We start from the raw sequence: 21,919 nt of genomic DNA on the forward strand, positions 1-21,919 counted from the left end.
AAAACCAGTGAAAATAGGTAGTTAAAAAATATTCTTACTTCTGAAGTGGAAAGGACCTGCACAATTAAAAACAATTTTCACATCAGAAGGGAGGAACAGGAAAAGTGTTGCATCTTTAATTGGCGGTATCCATTATTTATATTTATTGGTGTGCCAGGTGTCTCACATGCACCATGTTCGAGAGTCCAAAAGAAGTTACCAAGAAATCCACATAGGTACAAATTTGGTTTGCTGTTATGGAGTGTACGCTCTTTCCATTGGGAGAAAACCTGCTTAGCCAAAAACAGAGAATCTAGGCACAGGTTTATATAGTTAAAGTCATTAGAAAAGAATATTGGATAAAGTGTAAAATGGGATGCTGATATGCTTTGCCCATTTTGTGCCACTGCCAAAGATAAATTTCATCCACTAGGGACTTTCAGGTATGTGCATGAGTCCTGCTGGAGTTTAACCAGTTAAAATTGTCCAGCCTAGCAACAGAGTAAGCATTCTTCCTTTTTATATCATTATTCAGTTCTGCATCCTTTGTCTATTAATTCAAATTAAAAATATATGTTATGATCGGGTAAGGAGGGTTTCAAAGATTCCCCTCTTATCCCTCTCCTCGTTTGACCGCAACAGAGTTTAGAGACATAGAGTCATAGTTTATTTCTTTTAAACATAGGATGTGCTTACCAATTCAGTGAGTGTTTAACCCTTTATGTATTATGATCATAAAATAACTAATCAGACAGGTTTTCTTGAGTTTAAGTGAGAAAGAGGTTAGTTTATTGTACTTAAAATCAAAATGCAATCTAAGTAAAAATAATAAAGTACGCTCCAACTTTCACACATGCATACACACACACGCACACTCAAGAATCACACACATACACACAAATAGTGATGAAGAATAGATTGGTTGGAATAGAGTTCAGAACAAATAAAATAATATCCAGTCTGTGGAGTCTGGTAATTCAGTTGTCTTCTGGCTGAATTCATAGTCCTGAAGTTCCTGGTCGGTAGAGGTGGCCACCTGGTTCAAGGTTTTCTTGGAGATAGTGATGCAGATGGTTTTCTCCCTAGAGTCCCTATCTGCAGCTGTGATAGACTTGGATGTGTTGCAGTTCACAGACAGGATTTGAAACTTACAGTATTACCTGAAGAGAAAGAGAGAGACCGACAACCCCAACTGGGGTCCTGCACTGATTAGTACTCAAAGCTTGTCTGCTGTGAAAGAAACTCACAGAGATGGACAGACTGTCACATGATTGTCTCAGTGTATTCTCTTTTTCACTTTAATGAGATCCAAATCTAAGAATTTCAATCTCTCTCAGGTCTTATTGTTTCAATGATTACCCCCTGGAGGTTCATCTCCATTAGGGTTAATGTTCCAAGATGGCTTTGAATGTTTGGCTAACGAGGTAATACCAGATAATTCATTCAGCTGCTCAAGCCATTTTTCTGCATGAGGCCTTGTTCAGACATACATCTCCACCTCAATACCTTGGAATGTGAGGTATTTGAATGCAAATTGCAGTGGCCATCTTAGCTGCTGTCTTTTTAAAAGTTGAATTTAGGATTCCATCTTTCCTTTTAAAAGTTGATTGTCGGTTTCCAACTGATAAATTAAAAATCATCATTCAGCATGGTATGTTTTCATGACAGATAATTTTCAAAAATCTTAAAGTTGATAATCAGGAAAAGTATCCTGGCTAATAGGACTAAATTTTCAAGTCCCAACAAGGTTGGAAATGGAGGTGGACAGGGCCTGGCGGTGTTGGCCATTTTTTGCTGAGGTGAGTTCAGGGCCAGCAGGGCTACCTGCTGACGGGATTTTTCAGACAGCCTCCTGTTTCCCAACACGACAGGGGGCAGATCAGCTGCCTGGAGATGTGCGCCCAGCAACGGGTGGGGAACCAGCACTCCAGGCAAGTCTACAGGCCCTCCCTGCCTGCCTAATGTGGGTGTAGCCAAAGGACGCCCTGTAGAGGGATACCATCCTCTCCACCACTCCCCAACAGTGGTGGCCTAGCTGCTTTTATTGTTTTTTATTTAAACTTTAAAAAAATGTTAACTCCTGTTTCCCACCCTTGAAGTTAAAATTCAGCCCATAGAGTTTCCCAGGCAAATTTAAAAGAGGTCTGTGTTTGTGGAACATTCTTTGGCAAGCCTTCTCCTTTTTAAAACTTTTTGTTGTCTTTCCAAACACAGAGCACAACTCTGCATCATTGCAGCACTTGAGTTGAAGCCCTTGTGTCAAAAACATAAGGTCTTCTTTACTTGTCGCCATAAAAAAGTTTTTGATTTATTTTTCATTAAGATGCAGCTACTTCACATAATTCAGCAGGAAAACAAAACAATTTACTTTTATGTATTGCTTTAGAATATGACATTCGGAGTAAATATTGAACAGTAATTCTGTTATCTATGATTTTTTTCCCTGAATTGAAAGCAATCCATGTTGTTTTTGTTATGTGCATCTTATGTTCTTTTCTGTTACTTAAAAACTTTTCTACACTAATAGTATAACTACACTAGCCTTTTTGTTCTAACTCTGTTAAATATAGTTAATGATTATGAAGGTCAAGCTCACTGGTGAATAGTACAATATCAATAAAACAAGTGCGCGTAGGGGAGGCAGCTTTAAAATGCCTACCTGCTGACTTTCTCAGTTTAATGCCTGGTGGGATAAACAGTAACTATAGAGTCAGCTCTATTGTAATAGTCCTGGGAATCCAGTGGCTAAGGCTTTACATTAGAATTCCCATAATGGACTCCAGCAAAGCTGAAAGGGTGTCTGAAGCAATGTGAGTTTCCATCAGTTGTGATGAACGGTGGTGAAGGCTTTATAACTTGATATCTTCATTTCTTCTTTCTCTTAATATGTTGGAACTGTTTTTTTTTACAGAAACAAAATAAATATTACTGTTTGGAAACCCTTTGAAATATGCTTTGAGTATAAATTTAGTAATATATGTAATTTAAAGCTTTACAAATCTTTTATATAGTATAAAGCAGCAAAACATTTAATTGAGTTTAACTGATAGCCATAGACTGCATTTTAATAACATCAAGCTACAATATTCCTTTATTATAAAGGTTGGGACAAATCTTGAAAGTAATACTCGGTGGCTGCAGTCATTATTTTTCCCAATTTATTTCCAACTAATTAGGAATTAAACAATACATTTATGTAAAAGGTCAAATTTAGTGATAGGTGAATTGCATTGTGAAAGCTATTGAAACGAAAGGAAGTTAGCTCAGATTAACTATATGACCTCAGGTACTCCAGAACTGGAGTTTGTTTCCTTAAAGCTAGGCATTCCTTATGCTACTGATACACTTATCAATATTAGATTAACAGTGATTTGCAAGCTGGATGAATTTACTGAAATCGATCAGTTTAGTTGAGATGTAAAATGCTCTTATTCAACTTTATTGTAAAATAAGATCAGTCATAACAATGTGGCAAGCATTACGACCGAAGTGGGAGGAATTCATTGTCTCTTCTAGTTCCACTTCTCCACAGGTCACAACATATATTTAATTTTTTACCCAGTTACCAATACGGTCAATCATATATTCTATTCTTTATCCCAGAATAAGATACACCAACCAGATTTCTTTAATAAACAACAAAATTATCAGTTTACTATAAAGCAAGACTCATCTAGTAAGAAGCAAAGCTTTAGCACACAAATTGAAATATGAAAGTTCCCTTTTTAAATACCCCACAATCTCACATACACACTGGTTAAAGGAAAATAAAGAAATTTTCTCTGCAGAGCTCTTTTACAAAAAAAAAAGACAAAAAAGGATTTTTTTGGCCAAATAGTTGCTAATGCTTGAAGAAAAAAACAGATATGGAAGGATGTCAGTTGTCCCTTTTGGTCTGGCATCTGGGTATACGGAAACGGGTCACTGGGATCTTTTCAGAAGCAGTTTGTTCTGGAGATGTTGAGAAATAATCTGGTAGGCTTTCCAGGAGAAATATGGCAGCAGGGATTTCAGTTATCACACTCTGGATTTGCAGGGTTTTTTCAAAGAGGTTGAGAAAGAAAGCTGACATACTGGATTTCTCTGGGTCTCTTAGAGAGGTGCAGGAAAGGTGAGCTGGGGGTTTCTTTTCAGCAGGCAACAAAACCAATTGCTTTTCTACACTGTCCACAGCCCAACTGAACCAAAACAATATCTCAGGATCCAAGCCAACTCCCGACCCTCAAATCTTGACATGTCACTTCTCCGTAAACATCTCTCCCAAGTTTCCAAGGTTTCTGTTGTTTATTAAGCTTAAGGCATGTGATATCCAGTAAAGGTTGTTTTCAAACACAACATTTCAAGTGTCTTTTAAGTGAACTTTCAACAAAAAAAAACAATGTCCAGTATCTATGAAATCTTCAGCCTTCCAAAATAAATCCACTTCCACAATTTAAATATGAATCCTCAAAAAAAATTAACAAAAAATGGAAGCACTTACATAACACAAGAATAAGTGCTCATTTACTGGCATTGCACTAAGCAGGCAGTAAAAAATAAATTTAACTTCCATCTGTGACAATATGAACTTTTAAGATTCAAGGATTGTCTCTTTTCATTCTGTGGAATTTGGAATATCAAATGAGGTAAGCTTTCTTAAAAGTGAACTTGTGTATTTGGAATAATTTGAATAGCTGTGCAATGAACTAGGATTTGTGACAAGAAAAATAAATGCTGCCTACTTTGTAATAGATGCAGCAGCATCCCAGGTAAGTAAGAATGACATAAATGTTACTTTTAAAATTATTAATGAAATTTGTGCAGAGGTTTTCGTGACCTTGTGAGGAAAAATGAAATGGATACAAGAATGGTTCCAGGGATGAGAAATTTCAGTTATGAAGATAGATTGGAGAAGTTAGGACTGTTTTCCTAGGAGAAGAGAAGGCTGAGAGGAGATTTGATAGAGGTATTCAAAATCATGAGGGGTCTAGACAGTGTAGATAAGGAGAAACTGTTTCTACTCATGAAAGGGTCGAGAACGAGAGGGCACAGATTTAAAGTAACTGGTAAAAGCAGCAAAAGTGACATGAGGAAAATCATTTTCATGTAGCAAGTGGTTAAGGTCTGGAATGTTCTGCCTGAGAATGTGGTGGAGGCAGGTTCAATTGAAGCATTCAAGAGGGAATTAGACTCTTATATGAAAAGGAAGAAGGCGGGGGAGTGACACTAGGTGAAATGCTCTTTTGGAGAGCCAGTGCAGACATGATGGGCCGAATGGTCTCCTTCTGCGCTGTAACAATTCTGTGATTCTGAGATATTAGTTGTGATTATATCAGATATGTTTATTAGAGTAGAAGAAAAATGAGAATTTTGGTGAACAAAACTACTAGAATTATTTTTAACATTTATTCATCTTCCCCATTTGTTCAGTCCCACATGCAGTGAAGAAATTGCCATCTCTCCAAGTGGAGAAAGCAGCAACGCCCTTGTCTCTTTGAGCACTGCATGCTTGCAGTAGAATGATTTTGCCTATCCTTTTGTACAAGGCTTGATTGTGATTTGCATCTTTATTTTTGCTTCCCGCATTAGCAATAGTCATATGCAATTATGTTTTGATGTTGTTTAGTAGTTCTTTGTTTTTCAGTAAGTTTACTCATTTTCAAACAAGTTTCAGCTTTTTGAGTGATTGCCACATAATTGCTTTAGTTGTGAATTTACCGCAAAGTCATGCGAGGCCCCCACCTGTCAAGAATGAGGCACATTAACTTTGTCATGAACATTGATTTTAAACTGTTACTGGAGTGAAGAAAGGACTTATTAAACAGATCAGCCGTGGCTGGAAAAGACATTTTCATATTAGCAGACAGTGCTTGGAAGGACAAAGCAGCTGTTCCCTGACACATTCAGTTCACAATGGACCTTTTGATCACCAGACGTTGAAGGTGGGGGAGCTTGCATTCCAGGTTGACTGCTAAGATGCCTGAATACACAAGCGGACAAGGTCAAACCTAGTTAGTCACGTGACTAACCTGCTGGGCAACCTGAGTTTTTTGAATTAGTACAAACAGTTTGGGCAGAAAGTCTGTTTGTTCCTGGACTGAGACATTCTCTTTCCTGTCTGCTCCCATCTCTTTCTCACAAGCCTCTGAATCCACTGAAGACACATGAATCTCAAGAAAGAAAAGTCTCCTACAGCAAACAAGGTTTAAGAAGAATACTGGGCCCCAATGAAAAGCAAGATCTACCTACAATCAGGGACTCTACAGTGAGCTCGAAAAACCGTAACGACAATTCTTCAGATATTGCCTCAAACCTTTCCACTTTATTTTTTTTCAGCTCTTTTCTATCTCTATTTGCATCTGTGTATTGGGTAGGCATGCTAGCGTAGGCGCGTCGTGTATCCGTAGGCGTCAACCGAATTAGAGTTTAAGTTTAATAAATATCAACTTTTCTTCGTTAAACCTAAGAAAGCCTGTTTGTGCTGGTTTCTTTGCTGTATAACTGCTATGTTCAGACTGGCCAAGAGAGTGTGGGAAAATGGCGCACTGACACGGAACACAAAAGTCCGAGTGTATCAGGCCTGTGTCCTCAGTACCTTGCTCTACGGCAGCGAGGCCTGGACAACGTATGCCAGCCAAGAGCGACGTCTCAATTCATTCCATCTTCGCTGCCTTCGGAGAATACTTGGCATCAGGTGGCAGGACTATATCTCCAACACAGAAGTCCTTGAAGCGGCCAACATCCCCAGCTTATACACACTACTGAGTCAGCGGCGCTTGAGATGGCTTGGCCATGTGAGCCGCATGGAAGATGGCAGGATCCCCAAAGACACATTGTACAGCGAGCTCGCCACTGGTATCAGACCCACCGGCCGTCCATGTCTCCGTTATAAAGACGTCTGCAAACGCGACATGAAATCGTGTGACATTGATCACAAGTCGTGGGAGTCAGTTGCCAGCATTCGCCAGAGCTGGCGGGCAGCCATAAAGACAGGGCTAAATTGTGGCGAGTCGAAGAGACTTAGTAGTTGGCAGGAAAAAAGACAGAGGCGCAAGGGGAGAGCCAACTGTGCAACAGCCCCAACAAACAAATTTCTCTGCAGCACCTGTGGAAGAGCCTGTCACTCCAGAATTGGCCTTTATAGCCACTCCAGGCGCTGCTTCACAAACCACTGACCACCTCCAGGCGCGTATCCATTGTCTCTCGAGATAAGGAGGCCCAAAAGAATAATTGGAAAGCGATGAACAAGGATTCACCAAGGGGGAGCTAAAACACAGTGTGTTTAAAATTAAACCCTGTTATGGTAAGGCCAGGTGAAGGCTGAAAGGGAACCCCTAGACCACCTCCTCGCCTGGTTGTAACAGATTGTTTCTGTACCAGTGGTCTACATGTATGCATGCATAGAGCTGCTTTAGCACTAAACTCAGTGGGAGGTGTAGTTGGCAGTCTTTATTTTATGGATTGCAGTCAACAAATAGCAATCTAAGACTGGTACCTGTATTGCAACTAGATCCTTTGGTGGCTGAGGGAAGTGTTGTTGAAACTTTCACTTATAGCAGTAACCAGTCTGTCTGGACACTTCAGACAGTGGATACTGACAAAAATGAAGGATCAAATATTGATGTAATGCCTTACAGAGCTTCTGTTTGGTCAGGCTGGCAATTGAAAGAGTCAAACAGCTTATTTGCTCCTTCAGTAGTGAGTGGAAGGTTTACACTGCTAACTGGATGTGATTTGTATGTTGGTATTCAGACTGCAAATATCACCTGCTACAATGAAACATTCCAGCCTTCCTGACCTTTTACAGGCACTGCTTAATCAAGTCTATTCCTTAAATCATTCAACTGAAATGATTCCCACGCGAACTTTGGCACTCGACTATGGCATTTGATTTGATTGGAAATGAAAGCAAAGTTAAACCTTTCATTTATCAGATGCTACTGTCATGGATTTGAATGTTCAGATTGGACATTTACTGAGTATCCATCTGCCCGATTGGGCATGTAAAACATCCCATGGCACCATTCGAACAAGAACAGGGAAGTTCTCCCTGTGTTGTACCCAACATTTATCTCCCAACCAGAATTTCTTAAACAGATTATCTGGTCATTTATCTCATTGCTGATTGTGGGACTTGCTGTGCCCAATTTAGCTCCTATATCTCCCTACATTACAGCACTAACTATGCTTCAAAAGTGTCTTATAATATGGTTGGCCAAATTATCAATGGATTGACTCTGAAAGTAACAGGGTTCCACTGTAATTTTCAAAGATTGTGTTCAGATTAATGATGCATTGTGCATTAAAACAGATGTCTTATTCTGTAATTCATTTTTTTCAGATGGGACATGAGACGATGGAGTGATATCACCTTTGCAGATATGAACATTGTGATTTAAACCTTTGGTCCACCTTCTTAAACTTGAAGAATTTGCCCATGCCATCGACTTAATTGAGCAATCAGATACGTGTGAATGTAACTTTTACACTGTATTGGAATTGTCCATTATGCATCAACTTGTCAGTGTGGTGCTAGGTCAAAGGGATCTGTCTCGTGCAGGAGATCTCTTCTCCTTGGAGGATACTGAAATTGAAGATTGTCTATCAGAAGCTCTTGAGCAAATAAAAGAAATATCTTCCTCACCAGTAAGTGTCAATAAATAGTGCCATAAATTCAATATTAGAAACTCTCCTATCATTTTTTTTATATTGATCTAATTTACAACAACGAGCTAATGCAACAACATACCTTTTGAGTGGTGCATTCAGATTACAATTGTGTAAATGTAAAAAAAATCAATTGACATGGCTGATTTTGTTGTTCAGATATTTACAATGGATTAAAAATTGATACTTAAGCTGTAATAATTCAATTGTATGCATTGTTTTAATAACATTGAGTATAATGTGACAATGATACTAGATACAGATCTGTAGGTAGTTCATCAATATCTGGCATATTTATGTTGCTTATTGGCAGTCTCAACTGTTGCATTGGTGTCAGGACCTTAAATTCATCCCTTTATCCTCAATCGTCTATTGTTTTCCTTTCAAGTGTTATTTTGAACAAAATCAATTACTTTTAGTAATATGTGAATTCCTCATGAATTTTAGATAGTGTTCACTCACTTTTGCTGTTGATCTCACCCAAGCAGATAGTGAGCATCTTTTTATAGATAATACCCATCATCCTTCACACTTTCCTTACAAAATAAGAGATCCCTTTAGCTTCAAGAAAGTTCTATTTGCAATAGATATATTCACTGAATTGGTTCTAAGTATCAGGTTTTACTGAGAAATATTGAGATAGATTTTCAACTTGTCACAATTGGAGTAAAATGAATGTTGAAAATGCCTGATTTTCATTGAACTCAGTGGAAATTAAAATCATGTACATATGAACATACGAATTAGGAGCAGGAATAGGCCACTTGGCCACTCAAGTCTGCTCCGCCATTCAATAACATCTTGGCTGATCTGAGTGTAACCTCGACTCTACATTCCCACCTACTACAATAACCTCTCACCCCCTTGCTTATCAAGAACTTATCTACCTGTGTTTTAAAAATATTCAAAGACTCTGCTTCCACTGCCTTTTGAATAAGAGAATTCCAAAGCCTCATGACGCTTTGATATTAAAAATTTCTCCTCATCTGTCTAAAATGGGTGACCCCTTATTTTTAAACAGTGACTCCTAGTTCTAGATTCTCCCACAACAGGAAACATCCCATCCACATCTACCCTGTCAAGACCCCTCAGAATCTTATATATTTCAATCAAGTCACCTCTTACTCTTCTAAATTCCAGCTGATACAAGCCTCACCTGTCCAACCTTTCCTCATAAGATAACCCGTCAATTCCAGGTATTAGTCTAGTAAACCTGCTCTGAACTGCTTCCAATGCATTTACATCCTTCCTTAAATAAGGAGACCAGTACTGTACAGTACTCCAGATGTGGTCTCACCAATGCCCAATATAACTGAAGAATAACCTCCCTACTTTTGTATTCAATTCCCCTCGCAATAAATTATAATATTCTATTAGCTTTCCTAATTACATGCTGTACCTGCATACTAACCTTTTGCAATTCATGCACTGGGACACCCAGATACCTCTGTGTCCCAGAGCTCTGCAATCACTCACCGTTTAGATAATATGCTTTTTTATTCTTCCTGCCAAAATGGACAATTTCACATTTTCCCACATTATACTCCATTTGCCAGATCTTTGCCAACTTACTTAACCTATCTATATCCTTTTGTAGCCTCTTCACAACTTACTTTCCTACCTGTCTTTCTATCATCAGCAAATTTGGCAATCATACCTTCGGTCCATTTATCCAAGTCATTTATGTATTTTCTATGTTGGACGCCAATCCACATAGCTAGATTGATGCCTAAACAGTATGTGTGTGTGTGTGTGTGTGTGTGTAGACATTGGGTGAAAAACAATTGTTCTGACTCTGAGGGCTGGATTTTCAAATGCTGTCAGTGTTGGGACTAAGCGTGGATGCGATTCAAACAAAAAGTGGCTCAGGAGGGCATCTCTGGATCCTGATGCCTCTGGGGCAGACTTCAATTTTTAAAGTGAGGGCGGGGTGGAGGGAACAGGGAACCAGCTCATCTCCAAGTAATGGCCCATTAAGCTCCAAGGGAAGCTCGTTAAGCGGCCGGAGATGTTGAGACTTCAGCAGCTTAAGCAAGTAATGCGATAATATTTTGTTCTTCCGCTTTGTTAGGACTATCTGATGAATGACAATGATCAAGCAGTGGTAGAAATCTGCATTACTCGAATCACTACTGCCATTAGGAAGACAAAATCTATTGAGAAGCATGGAAAGGCTCTAGTAACATTGTGGGAATCGTGCTTGGAGCATAATCTGAAACCAGTCAGCAAGGATGAGGACACTCCACATGCTAAAATCGTTTCTGACATAATGAGTTGCATCTTTCAAGTAAGTTATGAGCAACAGCACTGATGTATCTGTTTTTAAAAAAAAGTTAATTTACCTTTTATAAAACTTGTCTTGATTATAGAACATTGTGAAATTATTTCCAAATGGTAGTAAATGTTTCAGTTAAGTGTAATTTGATAAAGTGGCAAATACAGTGATGTTAGGTGCAAATTTTTCTGACAATAGTGTTGAATACTAGAACGCCTCTGATTTAAAATGATTATGTTCCATGCTATCGTAGGAGGATGTTTTTATAGCTAGCGTATTTCCTGGTCTGGGACCTGGGTGTAGGGGTTGGAAGTATGAGCTGGGTGGATTCTCCTGTGGTTCGGCAGGACTGTCGTGCAGGCTTTACTAATGTTGGGGAGCCAGAGTCTGGTAATGGGTTTGCTGAAATCTGGCAGTAATGGTAATGAGCCAGTTGTAGCAGCCTTGTGAGGGAGGGGAACCCAGGAGAATGGGACACAAACTGCCTTTAGCCTTTTGAATGTCAGACTCCAACTCTCTTTCCCACCCACCCCAGCAGCGCATTCCTAACCATCAGGCTCCTCCCTTGACTCATCCAGAATCTCTTTTGCATCCTCAGATCCTCCCACTTCCTTTCCCATTATCAGCTAGTTCCTGTATTTGTTCTTGCCTCAAAACATTCAAATTTAAATTAATGTACAGAAAAATCATAGGTACTCCCAGGCTGCACCAAGAGCACAGAACATAAGAACATAAGAAACAGGAATTGGAGTAGGCCATTTGACCCTTCAAGCCTGCTCTGCCATTCAATAAGATCATGGGTGATCTTCTACCTGAATTCCACCTTCCCTTCCTAGTAACATTGTGGGAATTGTGCTTGGAGCATAATCTGAAACCAGTCAGCAAGGTTGAAGACACTCCACATGCTAAAAATCGTTCCTGATATAATGAGTTGCAACTGTCAAGTGAGTTATGAGCAACAGCTGATGATGTCTGCATCCCTATATCCTTTAATTCCCTTTAGTACCCAAAAATCTATCAACCTCTGTTTTGAATATACTCAATGATTGAGCATCCACAGTTCTCGGGGGTAGAGAATTCCAAAGGTTCACAATCCTTTGAGTGAAAAAATTTCTCCTCATCTCAGTTCTAAATGGCTGTCCCCTTATCCTGAGGCAGTGACTCCATGCTGTAGACGCCTCAGCCAAGGGAAACAATTTTTCAGCATCTACCCTGTCAAACCCAATAAGAATGTTATGCATTTCAATGAGATCACCTCTCATTTTTCTAAACTCCAAAGAATATAGACTCATTTGACTCAATCACTTCTCATTGGACAACCCTCTCATCCCAGGCGTCAATCCAGTGAACCTTTGGTGCACCCCCTCCAAGGCCAGTATATCCTTCCTTAGGTAAGGGGACCAAAACTGTATCCAGTACTCCAGGGGTGGCCCCACCAATGCCCTGAATAATTGTAGTAAGACTTCTCTACTCTTATTCTCCAATCCCATTGTAACAAAAACTAACAGACCATTTGTCTTATTAATTGCTTGTTTTACCTGCATGTTAACTTGCCGTGATTCAGGTACATGGACACCCTCTGAATGCAATCATTTCCCAGTCTCACACTATTCAAGAATATTCTGCTTTTTTAACTTTTTCTACTAAAGTAGATAAAGATGCTGGAAAGATAAAGTCTACAAAACAAAGTAGATAAAGATGGTGGAAATCTGAAATAAAGACAAAGTGCAAAACAAATAACAGCACTTTTTGTTTTTATTACACATTTGTCAAACATGATTTTCCTTTCATAAATGCATGTTGGTTCTGCTTAATCATATCATTTCCTAAGTGCTCTGTTATCATGTCCCTCATAATAGATTCTAGCATTTTGCCTACTACTGATAGGCTAACTGGCCTATAGCTCCCTTTTTTCTCTCTTTCTCCTTTCTTCAGTAGAAGTGCAAAACCTACCTTTGTATGTGTTAATTTGCTTACCGACTAGCATAAATTACAATAAACAAAAATTACCTCATAATGCTCAAGCATTCATTCCTTACAGTTTCCAAGCTTTTATATAAAATACTCTTTAAACCTTAAAAATGTTTCAAAAGGGAAATATTTATTCACTGAGCATATAAAACCAAAATAAAAATTTTATTTTCTCAATGATGGTACAAAGTTGCAATGAGGTAGGTGGCAGCATTTTAATGTAACTGTAGTTTTTGCATATGATTTATCACTCTTTATAACTTAGACAATAATGTTGCTAAATTGATGTCATATCAAATTTCAGCAAACAATATGACACCACCTTGATAGCATAAATCCAACTGGTGCAAACTGTTGACCTTTGTTTAATATTTAAAAAAATGTAACTTGAGATTTTGATCTCATTGAGTTCTGTAAATGCATGCAAGCAGGTATGAGTACACCTCCACTTGCCTGAGCAGAGAACAGTGTGGAGCAATGCTGTTTAATCCAGCACTACACAGTGTGCATTTCTGTAAGCAGCTATTGGTGCCTAGTCAGTGCTTGTGGTGTAATTAGTACCAGAAGTTGGTTTTTGGTTTGGTTTAGGTAATTCTGTTTTTCCTGTGGATTATACATCTTGTTCTTGCCATACCAGTGGTGAAAGAGATGTCTTAATTCACGATGGTCAAACGGAGATAATATTTTTGAGTTTCTCATGATTTGTTGGCATCTCCCAACTCTTACACCGACCTTGTTATTCAAAACTTCCAAAAACCCAGGTGTTAATTGATCTGAATGTTTATCCCTAAAACAAGGTATTATGCTAATCCCTTGTTGCCTAGCAGTAATGGATGCATTTAGACATGGGAAATCTAAGAAAGCTTTCAATATCGTGTATGTTATTCCATTAGTGTACTTCCTTATTTTTCTTTGTCTTTCTGTATTTTCATTCTTCGCTTGTTCTAAGGACATTTAACGATTTGGTAACCAGATCTCTTTGAACACGTGTCATTAGGAATAGAAATATTTTTTCTTTAGTATTGTATTTAGCTTGGTAGAAGGAAATTAAAAAAACAGAATTGGAACAAAATTTGAATTAATATAACTGTTAACATTTACATTCATAATTCTGGTAACACAAAAATGTGTAATGCTAATGTGACGATAATGTTATGAGCTTAAAAGAGTAATGTGTTGTGGATAAGCCTCTTCCCCAGAATAATGTGAGTGAGCTTGCAGTGGCATATTGTGATTGCCAAGTCATAACTTGATGACATCTCCCTATGGTCCTCTGCCACCTTCTCTTCCTTCCACCCATCTTTCATTCTCCCACACCCACATTCATTGCCATATATACCACCGTCCTAAGTCCCAGCCACAGCAAAGTTTTCACTGAGATGTCTTCCGTTCACCTGTATGCCAAGTGAATCCTCATTTTCTGTAACTAACTTTACATTTAAACAACACTACCCCTGCCCTCCTATTCTCACTCAATCCCACCTTTCACTTAATCTCACTCATCCATAACCATGGCTACGACCAATTATGATGGCCTCTCATCTTTGTAGCAGTCAACCACTAACAAGGCTCTCCCAGGACTGAGACAGAAGGGCAGGCCAGTGTAGGGGTGGAAACTACATGTGGGCATTTCTAACATTAAATTGTCAATTTTATCAGTAAATCTAGCTTTTTTTTTACAGTTGTGTACATTTTTTGTTTTTCGCTTTATATGCTGAACTGAATTGGAAAAATGGCAACTGAGAACAGTATGAAGAAATTATCTGTGCAATTCATTTTGCCTTAGTTTCTGGTGCCAAGATTTGGAAAAGTAATAATTTTGGATTTTGTGGGGTTGGGGGGTGGGGGCGCGGTGTTGTGATGCTTGTTTATTGCAGATGGAAACTTTTCTATCCGGTGAATAACATTGTTTTTGGATTGCTTTGCATTTAATCAGCAGAATATTTGAATGAATCAGCATGATTCACTTACCACATGTTGCGCGTTCCTTGACCCTCTGTGCTACTACAGATTGTATACAAAGACTAACCACTCTAGATGGGATCAGTATTGCAATATTGTGGGTTCAAAAGGTGTAAACTCACAACACCACATTGTGGTAATGTGAGCCAGTCATAATAGCCTATAGACATATGGGCTGAGAAATTTGATTGTGCCGCTTCTGTATTTCATGAGTAATATGGGTATCTGAGGATCCAATATGGCAGGTGGAGCACACGCATGTGTTCATTACCTGGAGGAAGTGCTCTGCCCACCATATTGGTAAAGGCAGAAAAAGAGGTGTCCAGGGCATGCAACTGAAAGCAGGTGTTCAACCCTTAACTTTCCCATATAGACTGTTTCTTTCCTTTTCTCAGTCTCTCACTCATCCTTTTTGACTCTCATTCTCTCTCACGATTTTTCTCTCTCACTATTTTTCTCTCAATGTATTTCTGACTCTCACTCTCTTGCTAACTCTTTCATTCTCTCTTTCATTCTATTTTTCCCTCTCTTTTTCCACTTGTGCTTCGAGTTCTGTAGAGGCTGCATCGTCCTCACTGTAGTGCAACTCCAGGTCATCAATTCAGCATTTTCTTGGGAGTTCATTGTATGGAGTTTGGATATAACAGTACACCTGCTCAGCACATGATTTCTGAGGTTGCTTTTTGTATTCTAACATTCTTTGAGTGGGAGGTGCACCTCAGCTAGCAGGTCAGTGTAGCCCATTGTGGGCAGAAGGTTACATTATACTGTGAATAACAGACCATGGGGACTTCAGCAGAGGGTGTGCTTGGGCATCAAGAGGCAAGAAGAATTCTTCCTTAGTTACCAGGCTGGGTACAGAATTAGGAATTGTTATTGTGGGGAAAGCCCCTGTTGTGGTTGCTTAGTTGTGTCCCCTAAGAAGGTTGATGGCATTAGTGTTACCTGCTCTGTGGAGTCATTTTGGACCTGGCAGGGTTCTTTGAGCATTGAGTCTTTGCACAGTGCACTAAATGGGAGCTTGAGGCTGTGCCATTTGGTGGGAGGATAGTTCTACAGATGCTGCTTTTAAGAGAGCATTTCCAGGTGGACTTTCATAGAATCATAGTAATTTATGGGGCAGAATGAGGCCATTTAGTCCATCGTATCTGTGCCAGCTGAAAAAGAACTATCGAGCCTGATCCCACTTTCCAGCTCTTGGTCGGTAGCCTTGTAGGTTACAGAATTTAAGTGCACATCTAAATACTTTTCAAATGTTATGAGAGTTTTTGCCTCTACCACCCTTTCAGGCCGTGAGTTCCAGAACTCCTCCAGCCTCTGGGTGAAAAAGTTTCTTCTCAACTCCCCTCTAATCCTTCCACCAATGACTTTAAATCTGGTTATTGACTTCTCTGCTAAGGGAAATAGGTCCTTCCATCCACTCTATCTAGGTCCCTCATAATTTTATAATCCTTAGTTAAATCTCCCCTCAGCCACCTCTGTTCCAAAGAAAACAAACTCAGCTTGTCCAATCATTCCCCATAGCTAGAATTCTCCAGCCCTGGCAACATCCTGCTAAATCTCCTCTGTTCACGCTCTGCAATGTGATGGCCAGAGCTGTACACAGCACTCTAGCTGTGACCTAGTGTTTTATACAGTTGTAACATAACCTCCCTGCTCTTATATCCTACACCTTGGTTAATAAAGGAATGTATCCTGCATGCTTACTTAACCACTTTATTGAAGTGTCCTGCTACCTTCAGCATATGTAAACATGCACTCCAAGGTCCCTCCTTTCTTCTACACTTCAAAACATCCTATCATTTATTGTGTATTCCCTTGCTTTGTTTGCCCTCCCCAAATAAATTACCTAACACTTCTCTGAATTGAATTCCATTTGCCCTTTTTCTGCCCACCTGATCGGTTCATTGATATTTTCCTGCAGTCTGCAGCTTTATACTTCAATTTTTGCATCATTGCAACTCGTTAATCATGTTCCCTACGTTTAAGTCTAAATCATTGATATGTACCACGAAAAGTCAGGGACCTAGTACTGTGCCCTGTGGATCCCCACAGGAAACAGCCTTTGAGTCACAGAAACACACGTCAACCATCACCCTTTGCTTCCAGCCACTAAATCAATTTTGGATCCAACTTGCCCCTTTCCATTGGATCCCACGGGCTGTTACTTTTCTGACCAGTCTGCCATCTGGAACCTTGTCAAAAGTCTGTTAAAATCCATATAAACAACATCAAACGCCCTACCCTCAACAGCCCTCCTTATTAGATAATTGTTCCAACCATCTCTATCTTGTCCTTGAATGCCTTCCACTGATTTACCTTCAAGTAGCTTTTTCCAGTCCACATTTGCTAAATCAGGGGCAGGAGTTTGAATTTTGGGTCAGAACTCCGACACAGGTTCAAATGGGGGTCCCAACCCTGCATTGTGTCAGGAGCAGTCACCTGGTAGTGATTTTCCCTGAAATAGCCAATTAGTGGCCAGAGGATGTGTCACCATCCAATTAATGATGGCGGGGGGGCTCACAAAGCTGAAGTAAAGGGCCAGTAGGAGACCCTCCAGCATGGAAGGAGCTGAAGCCTGCAGGTACAGGTGAGGGAGAGAGAGGGTGCCTCCTTCTTGAGGCCTCCTCTTAGCACTTTTAAAAGTTTTGATTTTAAAAAATGGCCATGGTTGCCAGGGCATCATTGTGGAGGGGGAACACACAGCTGTGGCCAGTAGGTGGGGAAGGCCTCAAAACCTGCCTGGAGCACTGGCTCCCGTGTCTGCTGCTTGGAGGCCACCTCCAGGCAGCTGGCCTGTTCCTGACGCCGTGGGAGGGCCGCAGGCTGACTGGAAAATTCCAGTTGGCCTCTGATAATTGGCCGTAATTGACTTTTTACTTACTTTAATTGACTACCTGCTGCTTACAAGTGGGCAGACCTTCTGCCCCTGATCCCTGATCCCAGGAAAATGATACAGGTTGGAATGGTGCCAGCAACTGGCATGCCGGTCAGCGCTGTGTAATTATCCACCTACCTGCCTCTGGGCAAAAAATATACCCCATATCTCCGCTTAGTAGAATTAGCCTTTCCCTAAAACACTGGCTCTTCGCTTCTTGGGCTGGCAGCATATTGGTTTAAAAAAAAAGTTCTCCTGAATACATTTTTAGAAATCTGATCCCTTTCTACTTTTTAATACAGTTAATATCAGGGTAATTGAAATCCCCTGTTATTACTGCCCTAATGTTTTTGCACTTCTCAGCAATTTGCCTACATATTTGCTCTTCTATCTCCCTCTGACAATTTGAGGGTCTATAGTATACTCCCAGCAGAGTGCCCTTTTTTTGTTCATCAGTTCAAACCACATGCCCTCATTTGAAGTTTTGTTTTCTCGCAGATCAGATTTCTTACATCTATAAGTGTTTCTTTAACTAATTTTGTGACCCCCCTCCTCTTTTTTTTATCCCCCCCCCCTCTATTTTGTCTCAAAATCCTGTAAGGAGGAATGTTGAGTTGCCATTCCTGCCCTTCTTTAAGCCATATTTCAGTGATAGCTATGATATCATACTTCCATGTGTCCATCTGTGTTCTCAGCTCATCTGCCTTATTCACTAGAATCGTTGCTTTAAAGTATATATCATTAAGTACTGCCAAACTCCTTTGTTGTCTATTTTATAGCCTTTGTTGTCTATTTTATAGCCTTTGTTTCCTCTGCCTTCCACACTTGCTTCCTAATTTTTTGCCATCCATTTTCAGCTTTGCTTCTCTCCCTTTTGTATTTATACACAGGTTCCCATCTCTCTGCCAAGCTAGTTTAAACTTTTCCCAACAGTACTAGCAAACTGATATTGGACCTGGCCATGTGCTGGACTATAGTAAAATAGGAGCAGGAGTAGGCCATTCGGCCCTTCGAGCCTGCTCTGCCATTCAATACGATCATGGCTGATCATCCAAACTCAGTAACCAGTTCCCGCTTTCTCCCCGTACCCCTTGATCCCATTATCCCTAAGGATTATATCTAACTCTTTCTTGAATATATTTAATGATTTGGCCTCAACTGCTTTCTATAATAGAGAATTCCACAGGTTCACCACTCTCTGGGTGAAGAAATCTCTCCTTATCTCAGTCCTAAATGGCTTACCCCTTATCCTTGGACTGTGACCCCTGGTCCTGGCCTCCCCCGCCATCAGGAACATCCTTCCTGCATTAGTCTGTCCAGTCCTGTTAGAATTTTGTAGGTTTCTATGAGATCCCCTCTCATTCTTCTAAACTCTGGCGAATACAAGCCTAATTGACCCAATCTTCCTTCATACGTCAGTCCTGCCAACCCAGGTATCAGTCTGGTGAACCTTCCCTGCACTCCCTCCATAGCACTCCCTCAGATAAGGAGACTGAAACTGCACACAATACTCCAGATGTGGGCTCACCAAGGCCTTGTATAATTGCAGCAAGACATCCTTGCTCCTGTACTCAAATTATCTCGCTCTGAAGGCCAACATACCATTTGCCTTCTTAACTGCCTGCTGCACCTGCATGCTTACTTTTAGCGACTGGTGCACAAGGACACCTGCCCCTTTCCCAATCTATCGCCGTTCAGATAATCTGCCTTTCTGTTTTTGCCACCAAAGTGGATAACCTCACATTTATCCACATTATACTGCATCTGCAACGTATTTGCCCACTCACTCAACCTGTCCAAATCACACTGGAGCTTCTCTGCATCCTCTTCACAGCTCACACTCCCACCCAGCTTTGTGTCATCTGTAAACTTGGATATGTTACATTTAATTCCCTCATCTATATCATTAATAAATATTGTGAATAGCTGGGGTCCCAGCACTGATCCCTGCGATACCTCACTAGTTACTGCCTGCCATTCGGAAAAAGACCTGTTTATTCCTACTCTGTGTTTCCTGTCTGCCAACCAGTTCTCTATCCATGCCAGTACCTTACCCCCAATCCCATGTGCTTTAATTTTGCACGCAAATCTCTTATGTGGGCCCTTATCGAAAGCCTTCTGAAAGTCTAAATACACCATATCCACTGGTTCTCCCTTATCTATTCTACTAATTACATCCTCAAAAAATTCCAGTAGATTTGTCAAGCATGATTTCCCTTTCATAAATCCGTGTTGACTTTGTCCGATCCTGTCACTGTTTTCCAAGTGCTCTGCTATTACATCTTTTATAATGGACGCTAGCATTTTCCCCACTACTGATGTCAGGCTAACCGGTCTATAATTCCCTGCTTTCTCTCTACCCCCTTTTTTAAATACTGGGGTTACATTAGCTACCCTCCAATCCTTTGGAACTGTTCCAGAGTCTATAGAATTTTGAAAAATGACCAGCAATGCATCTATTTCTAGGGCCACTTCCTGAAGTACTCAGGGATGTAGATTATCAAGCCCTGGGGATTTAAAGCCTTCAATCCCATCAATTTCCCTAACACCATTTCCCCACTAATACTGATTTCATACAGTTCCTCCTTCTCACTAGACCCTTTGTTACCCAGCACTTCTGGAAGGTAATTTGTGCCCTCCTTTGTGAAGATAGAACCAAAGTATGTATTTATTTGGTTTGCCATTTCTTTGTTCCCCATTATAAATTCCCCCGTTTCTGACTGTAAGGGACCCACATTTGTCTTCACTAATCTTTTTCTCTTCACATATCTATAGAAGCTTTTACAGTCAGTTTTTATGTTCTCTGCAAGCTGACTCTCATACTCTCTTTTTCCCTTCTTAATCAATCCCTTTGTCCTCCTTTGCTGAATTCTAAACTGCTCCCAATCCTCAGGTTTGCTGCTTATTCTGGCCATTTTATATTTCTCCTCCTTGGATCTAATATGATCCCTAATTTCTTTTGTAAGCCATGGTTGAGCCACCCTTCCTGTTTTATTTTTGCGCCAGACAGGAATGAGCAATTGTTGTAATTCATCCATGCGCTTTTTAAATGCTAGCCAGTGCCTATCTAATGTCAACCCTTTAAGTAACGTTCCCCAATCTATCATAGCCAACTCGCGCTTCATACCTTCATAGTTTTCCTTTATTTAGATTCAGGACCCTAGTCTCGGAATCAACTCTCTCACTCTCCATCTTAATGAAGAATTCTATCATGTTATGGTCGCTGTTCCCCAAGGGACCCCACACAACAAGATTGTGCTGGGTCTCGTCTGTTCCAGTTGAGTTCTGGATGGAAGCTGGTCAAAAAGGGTGCTTGATTCATAGTGCTTAATTTGGCTGCATTGAGAGTCATTTTCTTGGGAGGGTTTGAACTTGTTGCTGATTTTTCTTTTATCTATATGTTTTTAGTAGTTAACGTTGGGTATATTCTTATTCGTGAGTCAGTAGGTATTGGTGGAGAGGGGAGCTGAGTTGGTGTGAAGAAGTACCCTAAGCACTTATTTAAATCTATTTGGGCAGATAATACTATTAAATCATGACCTTTCGTGGTGATGCTGTTTAGTGGTGGCCTGCTGCCTTCTGTGTATATAGCAGTCTGTGGGAAGATATTGGCTAAAAATCAGTCATGGGCCCTCACACCCTGATATGGGAGCTGATGTTTTCTAGTTATGTTTTTATTACCTTTTCTCCTGACGCATTTTTTTGAATTGTCAACAATTTGTGGTTTGTTTTCCATATTCCTAGCATTATGCATTTATATCATGCCAACATATCTGTAGAAGTGGATTGTTCTAACATTTCCCCTTGAGGGCGCTATCGCCTAATTTATTTTCAGTTATCTTCTAAAATAGTGCTAAGATAAATAATTTGAATGACTATTTAATTCATTTCTCCATTTTATTGTGGTGCTTTTCCCTTTGCACTAACATTGACAGCAAGCAAAAATCAAAGTGATAATTTCAAATAGTTCCAATTGTGTTAGTCAAGGTAGTTATAAATTGCATTTTTCACTAGTTTATTTTGGTATGAAGAACTTAAAACTTAATTTAAAAACTCTGTGATGTAGCATGTGAATTAGAAGGAGATTTTTTTTTAAAAGCTGTCTACATAATTCGAATACTTCTCTTTACAAAAATACTAAACAATCCCTATTTAGTATTCTTTGGGCTCTAATGTTAAACAGATGCAAGTGTGTTGACACCATTTTA

General features: G+C 39.9%; 1 protein-coding gene across 5 annotated transcripts in view; it reads left to right on the top strand.

The window, feature by feature from the left end:
• veph1 (ventricular zone expressed PH domain-containing 1) overlaps positions 1 to 21,919 on the top strand; it is a 261,339-nt gene that overhangs the window by 1,611 nt on the left and 237,809 nt on the right. For all 5 annotated transcript variants that reach the window (XM_068042199.1, XM_068042200.1, XM_068042201.1 and 2 more), the window contains exons 2-3: positions 8,300 to 8,604; positions 10,697 to 10,912. In XM_068042199.1, the coding sequence (XP_067898300.1) occupies positions 8,467 to 8,604; positions 10,697 to 10,912 (354 nt within the window). In that variant the 5' untranslated portion in view covers positions 8,300 to 8,466. The remainder of the gene's footprint in view (positions 1 to 8,299; positions 8,605 to 10,696; positions 10,913 to 21,919) is intronic.

The sequence above is a fragment of the Heterodontus francisci genome, chromosome 11, assembly GCF_036365525.1.
Source record: "Heterodontus francisci isolate sHetFra1 chromosome 11, sHetFra1.hap1, whole genome shotgun sequence".
In the NCBI taxonomy this organism is placed as follows: domain Eukaryota; kingdom Metazoa; phylum Chordata; class Chondrichthyes; order Heterodontiformes; family Heterodontidae; genus Heterodontus; species Heterodontus francisci.